At 42.3% G+C, this 16,250-nt stretch overlaps 1 protein-coding gene across 1 annotated transcript in view; it reads right to left on the bottom strand.

Annotated features, from left to right (window-relative positions):
* Positions 1–271: 271 nt before the first annotated feature.
* The window catches only part of fstl5 (follistatin-like 5), a 228,696-nt gene continuing 212,717 nt past the window's right edge, over positions 272–16,250 (bottom strand). The window contains exon 16 of the mRNA XM_080465684.1: positions 272–3,999. Coding sequence (XP_080321810.1) covers positions 3,297–3,999 — 703 coding nt within the window. The 3' untranslated portion in view covers positions 272–3,296. The remainder of the gene's footprint in view (positions 4,000–16,250) is intronic.

Raw genomic sequence — 16,250 nt, 5'->3', positions numbered from 1 at the left:
CACAACAACAGTCGTGCATTTTCCCTGGCAATGTGTAAACAAGGCCTTAGTCTTTTTCTTCCAATTCTTCTTCCTCTGCCATAATTTAACAAGTCACACTTTGTGAAGAATTTATGTGCCCAACGGGACACAAGAGATCTGATCTCGCTTGTCTTGGATTCCTTGTTGAATAATAACCAGCAACTCGGCTCGTAAAGGTTTTTCTGTTTCTGTTTACCTGCATTCCTGCAGCTAATACAGACGAGGAGAAAAGACAACAGTACGACCGTGTGTCCTGATATAGATTTTCTTTTATTGTTGGGTAAAATGACAAGCGTGTTTTCTCTATATAAATAACAATCACATGAAGGAACATACAAGACATGGCTATATGGAGGTGGTCACAATGTGCTCGGAAACAACAGGTGGATGAGGACGGCTGTGTCTTAGTTTTCATTCTTAAAAAGGAGTGTGCTGAATATCTTCTCTGGAAAAACTTAATGGAACCTGCATGAATATGTACAGTGACGAGGAACTAATGGACTCAGAGTCAGCCGCTATGTACAGGGACACAAACAGAGAGAAAGGTCAGGTTGTCATCATCATCATCATCATCATCATCATCATCATCATCATCATCATCATCATCATCATCATCATCAGCAGCAGGAGTACAGTCGGGTTCAAAGAAAGCAAAGTAAAACTAAAACATGTACGAGTAAGTTCAAACAGGAAAGACAGAAGGGGTTTATATAATCTGTACAGGTAAGAGTTCGTAGTAAATGTTTGCCCATTCAGACTGTGAATCCGAGTCGTAAGAGTGCCAGGGTGAAAAATGCATAGAAATGTGTCCAGCTAGGTGTTATTGACCTGCCAGCTCTACCAATCTACATCTAGAACGAGCCGTTTGTCACATTCAGAGCATGTCAACAGCTGATACCTGCATATTTCAGGGGGATCTTTCAAAGTGTGATACAAGCATCAGTTCTGACGAGAGTAGTGAGAAGGAGGACGGTTACCAAAGAATCTCTCCTTCTTTGGTCAATTCAAGACGGTGTTTTTGTATTTTACATATTTCAAGGCTGCTTGTTCTTTTGCGCTAGCGTTTATTTATTTCATGGGATATATTTTACTTTTTGGATCATTGATACCACATTTGTATTTCGCTCAGTTTATGTAAGATTTTTTCTTCCAAGATGCATCTACATCATACATATGCACAGTACAGGGGTTTATGACTGTTTGTAGAGCCACTTCAGTTGGTTTTGTTCTTTTGGTGTCCCTCGGGGAAAGAATTTGGACACCCCTGTGTCAGATTATCTACAGTGAAAAGTAAACTGGAAAAACCTGATCTGATTATCTCACTGCAGATATTCTCAGAACACAATGTGTCTGGAGGGAGCAGAATCTGGATTTCCGCCGGCTGGTTTCAATGGTCCACCACATCAGTTTTGTATCTCAACAATGTTTTAGAAGAATCTAAACTAAATGGGTTTTTTTTGAGTTTCCATGAAAGAGTAGAATGGTAAATTTGACTTAATCAAAGTCTAAAATGTAGCATCAGCCCACAAACCTGAAATAACTTATTAAACCAATGGCGGCCATCTTGGAAAATGGACTCCAATTTGAAATGTCATGTTAGTAAGTTATTTTTCGATGTGGTTTGGTGTTTGTATCATCCTTTGAAAGATTGTTTCACTCATCTGCTGCATGACATCCTCAAAGAGCCTCCACACCGTAAAACACAGCGACCGTCACCCAGTATGATAACTCCACATTAAAAAACATCCACTTAAAACAATCTGCTTGTTTTCCACATTTCACTACACCCTACGAAGCTTTCCCTCCTCCATTCTTCTTTTTTTTTTTTGGTCCTGGGTTATTAAGAGTTATGATAAGATCTTCTTCACACACACACACACACACACACACACACACACACACATTATCGACTCTGCTATAAGGAATATTTTTTTTTAATAATTTCACAATGTGTAGTAGTGTATAAAGCTGAAACAACTTCACTAACATCACCACTGATTTTCATTTCTCTGCTTTGGACTATAAAGAAAAAACAAACAAACTCTCATTCAAAGCCTTCCAAAGTGCTGGTTACAATTTCAAATTGAAGGTTGCAGGGCGCACAGTCGTGATAAAGCCCTCAGCCTCCACTTCAAACAGGATGGGATCACAGCAAGGGCTCCGTTTAATTAGACCGAGTCGGCTCCGTTGATCAGACGGACGAGAGCGGGACATTTGCAAGGAGGCTCGCTCGTCATGAACAAAGGGGTCAAAGAAAGAGGCGTAGTCTGCAGTCGCACTGGGAATAATTACTCTAATTCCTCCGACGGACGGGAATTTTCCTTGAAGGCACAGGAAAGAGTCTGGGATGAGTAAACCTAAATTACAAGGGTTTATCTGGACATATACATGTTTATATATGTGTGTGTGTTTATTGTTTCACATCAGTTTGTTTTGTTAGATTTATCTACAGCAGTGGTTCCCAAAGAGTGGAGTCCCCATTTCCCGCCCCGGGGGTGGGGGGGTGGGGGGAGCGGGAGCACCAGAGAGCCTCAGCAGGGGTGCAGCAACAGAAAAAAATAACCAGAAAAATGACTACAATCATCTGGTTACCTCAATGTAGGTACGCTTTGGGCAGAACGCATGATTTCTGTATCTACAGTGAGGGAGGGGCCTGGAGCGAGGAGAAAATAAATACAAGTCTCAGGATGATTACGTCAAATCTGGATTGTTGTGGTTTTAATGCTTTTGTCACCACCAGTGTGGTACCGGCATGGACTTTTCAGAATGTGATGCGGCTACTGAAATACCAAATTAAAGATTTTAGGGTTGACAGTATCAAGGAAACTGTTGCATGGTGAAATGATGTGGATTTCTGCGTTGTGAAGGCAGGTCAGCCTGCCACCAGTAGGGGGCGCAGGTTCTCTGAGGCGGGGAGGCTTTTTTTTCCCTCCACACTTCCCACACACTGAATAATAATGCAGGGTTGCACAGACTCATACCAATTGTCCTGAAAATTGTTTCTAGCAAGCAACTTTGTTGACGCCGAGGCAGAAAACCACCAGGTGGAATTAAGAAAAAGCCAAATGACTTGGCTTCCAGACGAAAATGATCATGACCGTTTTCAGATTTTTTCTTTTTCTTTTTCTGAGTGACATTCTTTCTTCGAGTGGACTTACAATTCGATTTGAATCTGTAGTTTTCGTTATCCCACAAAAATGAACAGATCTGCAACAGAATTCAGTGCAACAGTACCTTTTAGGGGCTAAACAACTTGCGGGGTCTCGCACCACAACTTAAGACTCTCCCACCCACACGACCACGTTCCCCTTCACCACGTCGGTGATCTCACAGTTGAGCTTGTTGAGCCGTCCGTCCAGGATGAAGAGGGATTCTCTGGCCGGGGTCATGAGGTACTGGCCGAACAGTCCGCTGCTCTTCATCACCCTGTTCCTGCCACTCCAGGGCCAGTCGAACGACTTGGTGGCCTCCTTCAGGCTCTTGATCATCTTCACCTTGCCGCTGCTCAGCTCCACAAACAGAGCGTCCGTCTGCCGGCCGGAGCTGCCGAACACGTTGTACTGGTGGAGCTCGGTGAAGGAGCGCTGGAACGCCACGTCGGACAGGTGCAGGTTGGTGTGGATGTCGAAGGGCTCCCCGATCTGCCCGCGCTCCGACACCGTCTGGATCCTCATCAGGCCGTCTCGGTCGTCTACGGTGACCAGGTAGTGGCCGTCGGGAGACACGTAGGGTGTGCCGGTGACGTCCCGGTTCTGTCCAATCACGGCGTCTGTCACGCTGTCGAGGATGAGCTGCGGCTGCGTCGCGCCGGTGGAGTCCGACCGGCAGTTAACAAAGTAATACCCTCCGAGATGGGTGTAGGCCACGGACTTGGGGATGCAATTATACTCCCGTAAACTGATGTTCTTCACATATGACGTCGTCTCCAGGTCAATCTTGTGGAGGACAGGCTCATTTCGATGAAGGATGAGACCAAATCTGTGGGCAATTTAAAGAGAAAAACAAAGAAGGTTCAATCAATAACACATTTTGTGTCATAAATTCAAAATTAGGATATATTTTTTCGATTTTCTGGAGGCTCGTCTCGTGGAATATAAATCTACTGATACACCACTTTGTACAAAACTGGACGTGCAGCTGCTGTTTGTGAGCCATTCATTCTGCACGAGGAGCAAATACCGATCGTTTTCTGAGAGACTTTCTAACAATCACAGCATGGACTGTCAACATCGACTGAAACTTTATAAAGCATAAGAAGCTTCTTAGGGGATGAAGACACAGAATGAAGATGACACCAACAGGTCAGTTCTTGCTTCTATCTATCTTGGGATGCAGGGAGCTGATGGATTCTGAAGCTGATCTGAAAATACGTTCACCATGAGTCTCATTTACCAAAGTTGATTTTCTATTTTCTTTTATTTCCTTTCAATGGAATTTTTTTACAACTCTGTCCAACACCAACACATGCAAATAGAGAACATGCAAACTCTGTACATTCCAGGCCCAAACATTATTTATCTATCTGAGCTCCGGGGCTGCAGGGAGCTTCAGCAGTTCAAGGCCAAGTTTGAGAACCTTTCTGTGTAGAGGATGTTCTCCCTGTGCCTGGAGGGGTTTTCTCTTCGTGCCCCAGGTTCCATCCACAGTGTCAAAACTGGCATTTGAAACTTGTTGGTCTGAATCAGGGATATCAAACACATTTTAGCTGAGGTGCCACATTCAGCTCAGTCCCATCCCGAGTGTGTCAGACCAGTAAAATACAGCCATAAAGACCTTTAAATTTCAACTTTAAAGTACTTTTTTTGTTGTTGAGTGTACATGGAGAAAATGTTGATATTTTCACAAACAATTAACTACAGAAACACAACTACAGAAAATGACTAAAATCTCGACATAAAACCAAATATAATGAAACTTCTAATGCAAAATCCAATAAAATGTCCCGAGAATTTCTGTTGCTGTTGCATTCTGGGCATTTTTACGAACTTCCCCTGACGGCACGGCTTTGAGGCGAGTTTGATAACAACCAGGTAACTAGCTTTCATGGCAGCATCACTGAGATCTCAGCTCAGGTCTCCTTGGAGCCTCTTGCAGGCCAGTTTTGGCCCACGGGTCTTAAATTTAAACCCTGGACTAAATTATTTGAACGTGTCCTGTGGACAGCTCACCTGTCCAGGTGTAACTTCATTCATTGCTACCTGGGATCAGCTTCATGAGTTAAATAACGAGATGTAGAAGGTCGATCGAAGGAGCCGTCTGTATCGGCTTCCCCAGCAGGAGATCAAAATAAACTTAATGTGAAACGTTATAGTAATGGATTTCAGTTATATAGCGCTTTTCAAGTGCTTGAGTAGTGTCAAAGTGATTTACATCATTAATATAATCGTCCACACCATGTCTGTACCTTTTTCTTATGCCACAAAAGAAATCTGAAGAAAATACTGTTGAGTGGAAACATCTTACCGTACAATAAAGCAGCACGATGCACACGTCACGAGGAGGTCAACGTGGAGCAACAGAGCAAAATTGATTTATTCTCGGTAATTATGGAAATTGTTGGAGTGGCATAATTTTTTAAGAAATGTTAGAGGTAAAACTAAATGTTGCTGAGAAGTTCATTTAAACACTTCAATGGCCAAATTCTGGCCCCTGACAATCTTTATATTGGCACTCGAGCATCATCTACGGTCTCCCTTTTAATGGAATTACAGCGGTGTTATGTGCGGGCCTGGATCAGAGCAAATGGCGCTCATTAGAAAAGCCTAACGAATCTTTTTATCGGCCCATTAGACTTTAACAGCTGAGGAAGGGAGAGGGTGAATATGCACCGAGCTGACAGGCCTCAATTAAATGTGAATAGCAGCTGATCGATGCTGACAGCCACTTCAGTCCCGCCGTCGTTCATCATCTTTTATGCCGTCTCAACACCGACGTGTCCGTACCTGTGAGCAGAAAATGGCTGTTTGAAAGCCTCACAGCGGATTATCATCCCTGTGAAGGGAATCATTGATCCAGAGATCGTTGTGTCTCACACACTCTGGTCCGAGTGTGTGTGTGTGTGTGTGCGCGTGTGTGTGTGTGTGTGTGTGTGTGTGTGTGTGTGTGTGTAGGTGTGTGTGTGTGTGTGTGTGTGTGTGTGTGTGTGTGTGTGTAGGTGTGTGTGTGTGTGTGTAAGTGTGTGTGCAAGGCATTACCTGCACATAAGTGTTAATAAGCTTAACTAAGACAAGTTTACACCCTCAATCTGTCCTTTTTAAAAAAGATGATTTTTCTGTTTCATTTATTGTTGTTTTTTTGTGTTTGGAAAGTGAAGTTGTACTTCATGTTAAAACTTTCAGATTCATCCTTTATTTCAGATTCATTTTAAAACTAACATTAAATAATAGATTTTTCCATTGGGAGTCCTTGAGCATTACCACCAACCTCAGACTGTTCCCAGTGTGAGGAGTTCAGCTTAACTCTGGATAAGAAGTGTTGAATCCAGGGTGATTATTTCCCCCATCGGATCAATAAAGTATTGTGTTGTTATGTTGATGTGTGCATACGGTTATGTAGGTGGGTATTGGCAAGTTGCAGCTGTCCATCTATAAATCCTTCCTGACACTGCCAGGCCAATCATATGTGAAAGGCCGGGCATCTCTTTGTACTCATGACTTTGGTTTAAGTCATACATTTAAATCATTATCGAAATGTATCTTCAGGTTTTGAGGATCCTATATATAACTATACATTAGACTATCATCAGCATAAACAGACACCAGTACTGGAAAGTGTTTGGATTGGTGTGGTATTTTTAAATCTATATATCTTTATATTATCAAAAAGTGTATTGTCTTTTGTCCTTCAACGCCCCTCCAAAACAAAACAGACACCACGACACCACAAATGGCCTCATTTGGGCATCATGAGATTCAATCATTAATGCTGCGTGTAATATTTGTTAATGTGTTTTATAGTGATGTCCTGATCAGATCGGTGCCGATATTGCTGATTTGTGAGTGATCGGGAATCCGCAAATCCAGCCGATCACCCCGCCGATCTAAAAAAAAAAAAAAAAAAAAAACGAGGTCCGCAACGTCACCTAATAACCACAACAATCAGGGACTAGAAGCTCCGGTCGAGCTGCAGAAGCTAGACGCAGGTGGAGCGGGGCCATAGACCTATACAACTAGAGTTATATACAGTGGTTTATGTGTTTATGTGCAGAAGTCTACTTCTAAATTTCTATGTGGTCTGTCTTCTTCTGTGTTTTTGTTGTGTTTGGTGAGTCACAGCGCCCCCTAAAGGTCTGGCGTGTGTACTACATGCCCTGAAGCCTCCTGTTGAGCCGTGTTTATAGTGAGGTGTGGACGGAAGTTTTTTGGGAGAAGGCCAGGGAGAAAAGAGATTGTTTTTTTTCGTTGAGTGGATGTACCGTCAGATTACTACAACAACTAAAGAAAAAGCCGCACCAAAGCAGCAAACTTCTTGCGGCTTTAAAATAAAGGATTTTAAAATAAAGGATAAGTCCCCACAGGGGAGCGATATGGTCAAAAAAATATCCCAGAAGGTTACACTAGTTTGAAGGGAGACTGGGATATTCTGAATACGTTTTTGAGAGAACTATGTTCAGAGTACTTTTGTCAAACAGGTTTTACCACTTTGAAGTGGAATTAAGTGTTTATAATTTACATTAAAATGTAAATGTTTTGTGACATTCAGGTCAAACCTCTCATACTGCTTTAAGTTAAACTGAAATGTAATACACAAAGAAGTTACATTGCCTAAGAGCTTTTATGTTTAAGTCATTCTGAGAAGAATTTTGACTCAATAAGTGAGTTTTACAATAATTTCTAGCTGAACAAACTTCTGCCAATAGTGCTTTTAGCTTCAGACATCTTAGTCGCTCCATAAATAGACTATTGAGTATCTTTGCAATAGCAATGTAAGTATCGGATCGGGAAAGTATCGGTGTCGGCCGATACTCAATTCTGAAAAATCGGATCGGTATCGGGGGCAAAAAAGTGTGATCGGGACATCCCTAGTGTTTTACAGTAATACATGTACCAGTGATGCTTGTAGCAGCTGGGTCAGACACCCGTGACATCAGGTCTTGCATTTTCTTCAGAAAGGTTCTCTTTTTGAAACTCTGTTTTCTTCTGCAATCATATATTTCCAGAACATTTCTGGAAAATCTGCATGTCTGAGCTGTATTGTTAGGACATTTCTGCACTGTGGTTGTCCGGTGGTGCAGTGGTTTCAATTCTAAGAGGATTGAGCCCAGTTTGTGGCTTTTTTTTTGCAGAGTATTCATGTTCTTTCAGTGCATGTGGGTTTTCTTCATCCAAAAACGTGTTTGAATTTGGCGAACATTGTAAAGCACATTCAGATTACTGAACAATGAAAATGTACAAATCCATATTAACAAAATATTATAACATTTTAACTGGCTTGTCAGATCATAATTTAACTCTTATTGCAAGAAAATGAACTAAAATGGGATTCAAAAATATCAAAATAATTACCTCTCTTGTATACCTCCATGTAATAAGATTTTAGTGGATCATGCATTAATAACACAAATTGGGTATGATATATTATGTTCTGACAACGTGGAAGTGGCCTCTCAATCATTTACTGCCAAAATCAACTCTCTCATAGAAACTTTCTCTGAAAAATTGAAAAAACGAAGGTCCAAAACCAATTTGCCATGGTTTAACAATAATCTATGGCAACAAATGAAAAAGGAGGCGCAGCCCAAAAAAAACTACAAAAACTAAACGAGACACAGATTGGCTGATGTATAAAAGCTGCAGGAATAAAGTTACTAAAGTAATGAAAATATCAAAATGGGGAAAAAGGTAATAGTAAAGAAATTTGGAAAAATATCAATCACCTCAATGGAAGAGAAAACCATCATTCTAAAGACCTGAAGCTTCAATTAGAGGGAAAGCTGACAGAAGATGGTCCACATCGCCTCAGCCTTCAATTCCTATTTTATTGAGTCAGTTAAAGAGATAGGAAAGCATCTGTCATGTCAAGACTTCGACATCAATACATTAACCGAAATAAAACAAGGACTTGATCTCCAACAAGTTTGTGAAGCGCAAGTGCTTAACATAATGAGGTCTTTAAAAAATTCCAAAAGTAAGGACAGTTATAATCTTGATACAACATTTATTAAAAAACACTCCCATTGGCTGCTCCCATTACCCATTTAATTAATGTCTCAATCACCTACAGTGTTTTCCCCTCAACGGGCCGTAGTTACCCTAACTTATAAATCTGGAGACCCCCATGACATTGCTAACTACAGGCCTATAAGTATTCTCCCTATAATTTCAAAAATTGCAGAGAAAATTGTATCTGAACAAATTACTACCCATTTAAATACACTTAGTAATGGCTTGCACCCCCGACAGTTTGGCTTCAGGGAAGCCTACTCCACTGAAACTGCCAACTTACATCTAATTGAGAAAATTAGATCCACGCTCAATTAAGGAGGAGTGGTCGGTGCAGTCTTTCTAGAGTTACGTAAGGTCTTTGATTTAGTTAACCATATTATCCTTGTTTCTAAACTTTTACATTTTCAGCTTTCTGGTAAAACATGAGCTTGGATGACCTCATACTTGTCCAGTAGGACACAGCGTGTCAAAGTGAAAGACGTCTGCTCGAGCTATGTGGGATGCACAATGGGTGTGCCTCAGGGGTCTGTGTTAGGCCCGTTACACTTCAGCCCCTATATAAACGATCTGTCACAACATTGCCAGGGTGTTCAATTACTTTATGCTGATTATACAATTCTGTATACTGATGCTAAAAACAGTCACCTGGCAGCTGATAAACTAACAAAGGTATTAGTGTCTGTGGCTAAATAGCTCAAACTGTCTTGCCTTAGCTTGAACATAAATAAAACAAAAGCCATGTTCTTCTCCAAAACCAATGTCAACACTCCAGCTTCAGATATTTTCTTTGAGGGGAAAACGATAAACACCGTGTCTGAATTTAAATATCTAGTGGCAACATTAGATTCCCATTTAAATTTCAAAGCACATATTAAGAGCATGACAAAAAATATCCGATATAACTTGATCAACTTCTGACATATTAGCTCTCGTCTTTCTTTGGAAGCAGCTAGGACATTCATGCTCTAATTTCCTCCCACTTGTCCTACTGTATGACCTGTTGGGGACAAGCTGGAGAAACTGCAATTAGACCACTTTACTCAGTGTACAAACAAGCCTTAAAGGTCTTTGATAAAAAAAACTTTCATGCACCACCATTGCAACATCGCGGCTCAATCCAACTTTCTAAGGTTCGAAAATTTTTGAGTCTTCTCAAACTTATGCATGATTTTCAAGATTCTAAATGGCTCCTGGCTGTTTACAAAACTGTGTCTACCAGCGCTCTATAAATTCCATAAGATCAACCAGAGTTGCTTCTTTGCACGACTGCAAAGCACTATGTCCTTCCGCTGTTCCACTTTTGGACAGTCAGCTTTTGCAGTGAAGGCCGCGACATAGTGGAACAAGCTGCCAGACGCTGTAAGGACATGTTCCTCCATCACGGGCTTTAAAACTGAGATGAAGAAACATCTGAAAAGCAGCCAGCACTGCACTCACTGATCAATGCCATGTTTGTCTTTGGTCCAGCACTGGCCCTATTTTAGTATTTTTAATGTTGTCTTGTCTGGCTGATGTGGGGGGTAGGCAGGGATAAGTCGGGGTAATTTTATTTTTTAGTGTTATCTCATGTCTTGGTATGCGTCTCTGTGTGTTAAACATTGTCCTGTGCACCGTACCAGAATTAGCCTCCGGCTAATTCTGGTACGGTGCATCAAACGGCAACATTTATGTTCAAATTGTACACGGTCCCTTTTGAATAAATAAATGAAATGAAGTCTGAATATTTTTTTTGAAAACCCTTTAATAATTGTGGAAAAAAAAAAAACATTATTCTGACCTATTTGAATTCCTTTTAAGTTGTTTCCTATAAATGAGTCATTAAAAGTGAGTGAAGACAGGTATGTAATTGAAGAGCTGTGAATTTCCTGTCAAACCAACAAAATGGCTTTTATGTGGCTTGGAAATCTCCACTTGTTGAATTAAATTCATGTGGAGCCCCTCCGACTGAAAACAGGCTGCTTCTTCATCCTGACGCGCCCCACCCCACTAATGAAATAACCCAGAGATGAGACAGGCGATAATTTAGGAGAAAATCATTGGAAAACGTGTTGCGCCGTTTAAAAAGTGAAAAAGCCATTTTCATCCAGTGGCAGACGCAGCCGATGATTTACAGACTAATATTACAGCCGCGCCTGTCAAACGACGCTGGAATTGTTTTGCTATGGATTGTTTTCAATATTGTGGTGGCAGATCAATGGCTGCAGAACACACACTGTGATATATTATCATCATGCTTGGAGGCAAAAGGTCAACGGGGCATTTATCTTGTGATGAAATTATTATTTTTCACAACAGCAAGATGTTGTTTTTTGTGTGTGAAGCAATGATAAATGAATAATCAGACGTTTAGCCTCACTCTGATGTGAACACAGCTGGGTCGCCTCAATGGCAGACCCACATCGCGCCGTGCCAGACGCACAGCTGCTGTTTGTCATTGGTACAAAACCAGAAAAGCACTACGGACCATCTAACTCCGTGTGGCACCATCTTATCTTCACGTCAGGGATGTTTTTCATTTCACTTGGAAACACTTAACCCTAAAATAATGTTTGCTCTGCAGTCGACTGAAACATCCCGGGGCCTCAACACACGAACGCAAAGCGAAACAACGGCTGCTGCAGTCAAACACAACTACAGCACAATGCCGCTTGTTCACTCATCCTCCAGCATGAAGAACGCGAGTCGACATCTCGCTCCAGTTGTTTGGCCGGCAGCCGTCTGCGCAATGATTAGAAACTTCTGAGAACAGAGGAGTGGGCAGCCTGGGCTGCAGGGCACTGTGGATGTGACTATAAATATAAAATAACTGACTTTTTTTTCCCGCTGACATGTAGAGTTGCCTGACTGTAGGTCGATGTTTGTAATGAATGGCAGCCCCCAGAACTTCCTGCACGCTTTAAAGCATCTGCCGAGGGAATCCCCCGCCATTAAACAGACTCCCGGAAGTAGCCGAATATATGTTGCCTCTTCACACTCTTGGTCATGCTGCTAAATCGACTAATCGATGCTGCACCGCAGACAAATGACCCTGGTTACTAGATGGAAAAAAATAATCCGTGCCACAAGGCAGCAGTTAATTTAAGCTCTGCTAATATGTGCAATAAAAACAGCTGTTGGAATAAAGAAAGAAAAAAAAAAAAACTTAAATGCGCCGGCATCGATCGGTATATATAGTTGTATATTGTCCTGTCAGATACACAGAGGGCTACTTCACTGTTACTCAGCTGATTTATGAGCTTCAGCGGCTAACTAAATCCCCGTGTCATTTTCATTCATCAGCCTAACGCAGCCCACAGAGAAATAAATAAAGCTTCAATTTACCTTAAAAAGCACTGAGGCTCACGCAACACAAGTCAATACAACACTGCAAAAGTATGTGAACAATCTCAACAGTGTTGCTTGTACAGTGGCAGTATAGTATATTAGAGTAGAAGTAGAAATGCTTTGAACTAGTATCTTTCTTAATTAACTTTTTCAACTTTTGTTTTTATTCAACCGTAGCTCCGGAACTGTATGGACGAAATAATATTGATGAAGGACAGAGAGTTATATGATAAATGGAAGTGTTACAATAAGTTCTAATTGTGTTTTTAAAGTTAAATCTGATGTGTAAAGTCACAACAACCCACTGCCAACAACAAAACAGCCCTGAAGTCAGCCACTTACGTATGTCTAACCTTGATCGCTGCAGAGACTCGGCGGCAGCTGCAGTGAGACCAAGGTTGAGCAGCGGTTCTAGTTCACAAAACTTTCTAAAGAAAAGTCTCACAATTTGAAATAGTGATGCTCAATATTCATTTCAAATAAGCAAATAAGTAAAGCAAATTGTACTCTACATGCAATTTGTATGATTGATTTTATTGTTCCTATTATAACAGAAGACATAAAAAACCTGTTTGTGTAAGGATGTAATTCAGCGAGCTTCATGGAGGATTTTTGTAATTCTGGACAAATGTCAATATAAAAGTTCCTCTCGCTTTTCTATGTTGGTGGGAACCTGCATTTACTACAGATGGTTACACAAGTCATGATTTTGTGGTTTTAAACAATGTAGAGGGCTGCAATGAAAGACAATGAGGTTAAGAGATTTAGAAAATATATATGAGTTAATGAATTTATATGAGACAATATTTCATTATCATTTAATCATGCTCAACTATAACACAGGTAATGTATATGTGACTAGTGAGCTCAAAGTATGAAATGAAAGTTAAATCATAACCCAACCTGAAGCCCCGCCCCCCCAACTTCATAACTGAACCTGAAGAAGCCCCGCCCCCTAACTTCATAACCCAACCTGAAGCCCCGCCCCCCCAACTTCATAACTGAACCAGAAGAAGCCCCGCCCCCTAACTTCATAACCCAACCTGAAGCCCCCCCCCCAACTTCATAACTGAGCCTGAAGAAGTCCCGCCCCCTAACTAGATAACCCAACCTCTTGAAGCCCCACTCCAAGTTCATAACCCGACCTGCTGAAGCCACGCCCCCAACTTCATAATCCAACCTGAAGCCGACCCACCCCACCCCAATTTCAAAACCACACCTGCTGTAGCCCCACCCCCAACTTTATAACCCAACCTGCTGAAGCTCTGCCTTCCAGCATGCTTCATCACTCTACGCACTGTTTTTCCAATTGAAGTATATCCGTGTCGACGCAAACATACCGGACGAGCCTCCGTGGATCACAACTGATGGTCGGCCATGTTGGATTTTGGGTTCACAGTGTGTAAACTATTTAAGTCTAATGGTACATCATCATGAGCAGGTTTGGGACATCATTGCTTGTTTTGTTTTTCACTATAGCAATATTCCATCCATCCATCCATCCATCCATCCATCCATCCATCCATCCATCCATCCATCCATCCATCCATCCATCCATCCATGCATCCATCCATCCATCCATCCCACATGCATGTTTTTGGACTGTAGGATGAAATCCCACAGGGACAATATGCAAACTCGATACTAGGTCTGTGTTTAAACCCACAACTTTCTGAGGCGACGCCACTCCTCTATGAGCCACCAACCGCAGCTCCGCCGTGTAATCGAGTAATCATTAAAGAATAATTATTTTTTGTGTAATAAATCCATTAAAAAAACAACAGCATTGCAGTCGGAAAAACATTTGGTCAACCATCAGAAGTGATGAGAAACAAGCCATTAAAGCCTGCAATTCTCAAACACGTTGCAAAAAGAAAGTGGTCACACTTTCCTGCAATCGTCCCTGCAGGTCTCGGAGGATCTAATTATAGCTGTGGTGGCGGCCGCCGCCCGGCAGCATCACCCACGGTGTACCGGTTCCTCCTGCTCTCCAGGAGAGCGTTAACATCCTGCAGACCTCCTGCTTGTTCCCGGCCTCATCCTGACATCAGCCAGGCGTTGGGGACCGGCTTTCCTCCATCCACGTTAAGCCCGGGTGTGACAGCAGCTGCTCCCGACGCCACGGCGGCGTTTCCATTCACTCTGCATTCGGAACGTCAGCGCCTTGCCGCTGATCGACTGAAATGATAAAGAGCCAACTGCTCCCCTTCCGGCTACGGTGCCGAGTTTTCTTTATCTTGCAGGTAAAAACAAGAAATACTCACGTCACAAAATGCTAATGTGTGCTTGGTGTTATCTGAGAGTCGCAGCACTGTCACTAACACAGACTGTCTGTGGAAGAGAAAATATCTGCAGCAGCCAAGAAATCAGCTCAATCATATTTGACCTATTTAGACCAAATGTTCACTTTTTAAATTATATTTATGTCTTTTTACAGCCTCTGAAGTAAAGCTCCATTAATGCTGTACAGGCTGAAAAAATGGAGATCAGCATTTACTCAGTGTTCTGGGCGCTTAGCAATGTAATTGCGCGACCTATTGCAGGTAAAAGCCAATTGCACAGCATCACTTCAGGTTTCTCAGTAGCTGCAGAAAGTCCAGTCTGCCAAGAGGCATGATGTTAATAGTTTAGTTTAGAGGCATTTGAATTAATTCGTTATTCCAGTTGAGCTTAAAGGGTCAGTGTAAGTCTGTCAGGGAAAGTCTGTCCTGTCTCTCGTGGCGTTGATCGCTCGGGGGCCCTGGGGGCCCTGGGGGCCCTGGGGGCCCTGCTCTGGCTGGTTTCGGCTTAGCAACCCTGTGCTCTTTATCCTTCTCTCGTGGGCTCCTCCTGGCTGGGGGGGTCCTCTCTACATTCTCCGTCTGGTGCTTTCTTGGCGTTGGCGTGGCTTTCTGGGGTGGTTAGCTGGGGCCTCCCCAGGTCTGGGGGGCTGCAGGCCCCCAGGGTGGCATTGTCCGGGCCCCGGGGTGTTGCTACAGGTCCCCCCACAACAACAACACAACAGTTCCAACCACACCCAGTGGACAAACCACACACACACACACACACACACACACACACACACACACACACACACACACACACACACACACACACACACACACACACACACACACACACACACACACACACACACATTTCCCCTCCTCATGAGATGTGTTGCTGATGTTGCTTGTTTTCTGCCATCATTCGTACAACTATCAAATTCATGTTCCTGCTTGAAAATCATGTTACTGTCTAGATAGAGCTGCTCAGGCTGGTTTAATCTAACAACAGTTGGAAAGTATTTGGATCAGTGTGATAACTGTAAATAATATATGGAGCACTAACAAGGGTATTGTATGTCGTCGTTGTCCCCCTCCCTCTCTCCTCTCAATCTCTCTTCTCTTCTCTCTCTTCCCTTCTCTTCTCTCTCTCTTTGAGCGTTCCCCCCCCCCCCCCCCCCCCCAAGAAAATTACTCTTAAATTGTGAATATTGTCAGTGGGCAGTCCGAACATTACTGCTCCACCGCTGTGCAGCTCCCTGAAGGTTGAATAAGGTTTAATTCCACTTTCTCCAGATAAATAAATGGATTTCATTATCATTCATTCACATCTATGACATACTTTCATCTCCTGTCTGTGGAATTTGTAAGTATAATGTCTTCATTTTTTTTACACATTTCAAAAGCTTCATTTGAAGATGTTTGTATTGATTCATTTTGAAGATGTCATTGCTTTAAAATAACTTCCCTGAGATTA

Source organism: Lipophrys pholis, assembly GCF_963383615.2.
Source record: "Lipophrys pholis genome assembly, chromosome: 6".
NCBI classification, from domain to species: domain Eukaryota; kingdom Metazoa; phylum Chordata; class Actinopteri; order Blenniiformes; family Blenniidae; genus Lipophrys; species Lipophrys pholis.
Note: the sequence above shows the minus strand (reverse complement) of the source record. Positions and strands in the feature narration are given on the sequence as shown.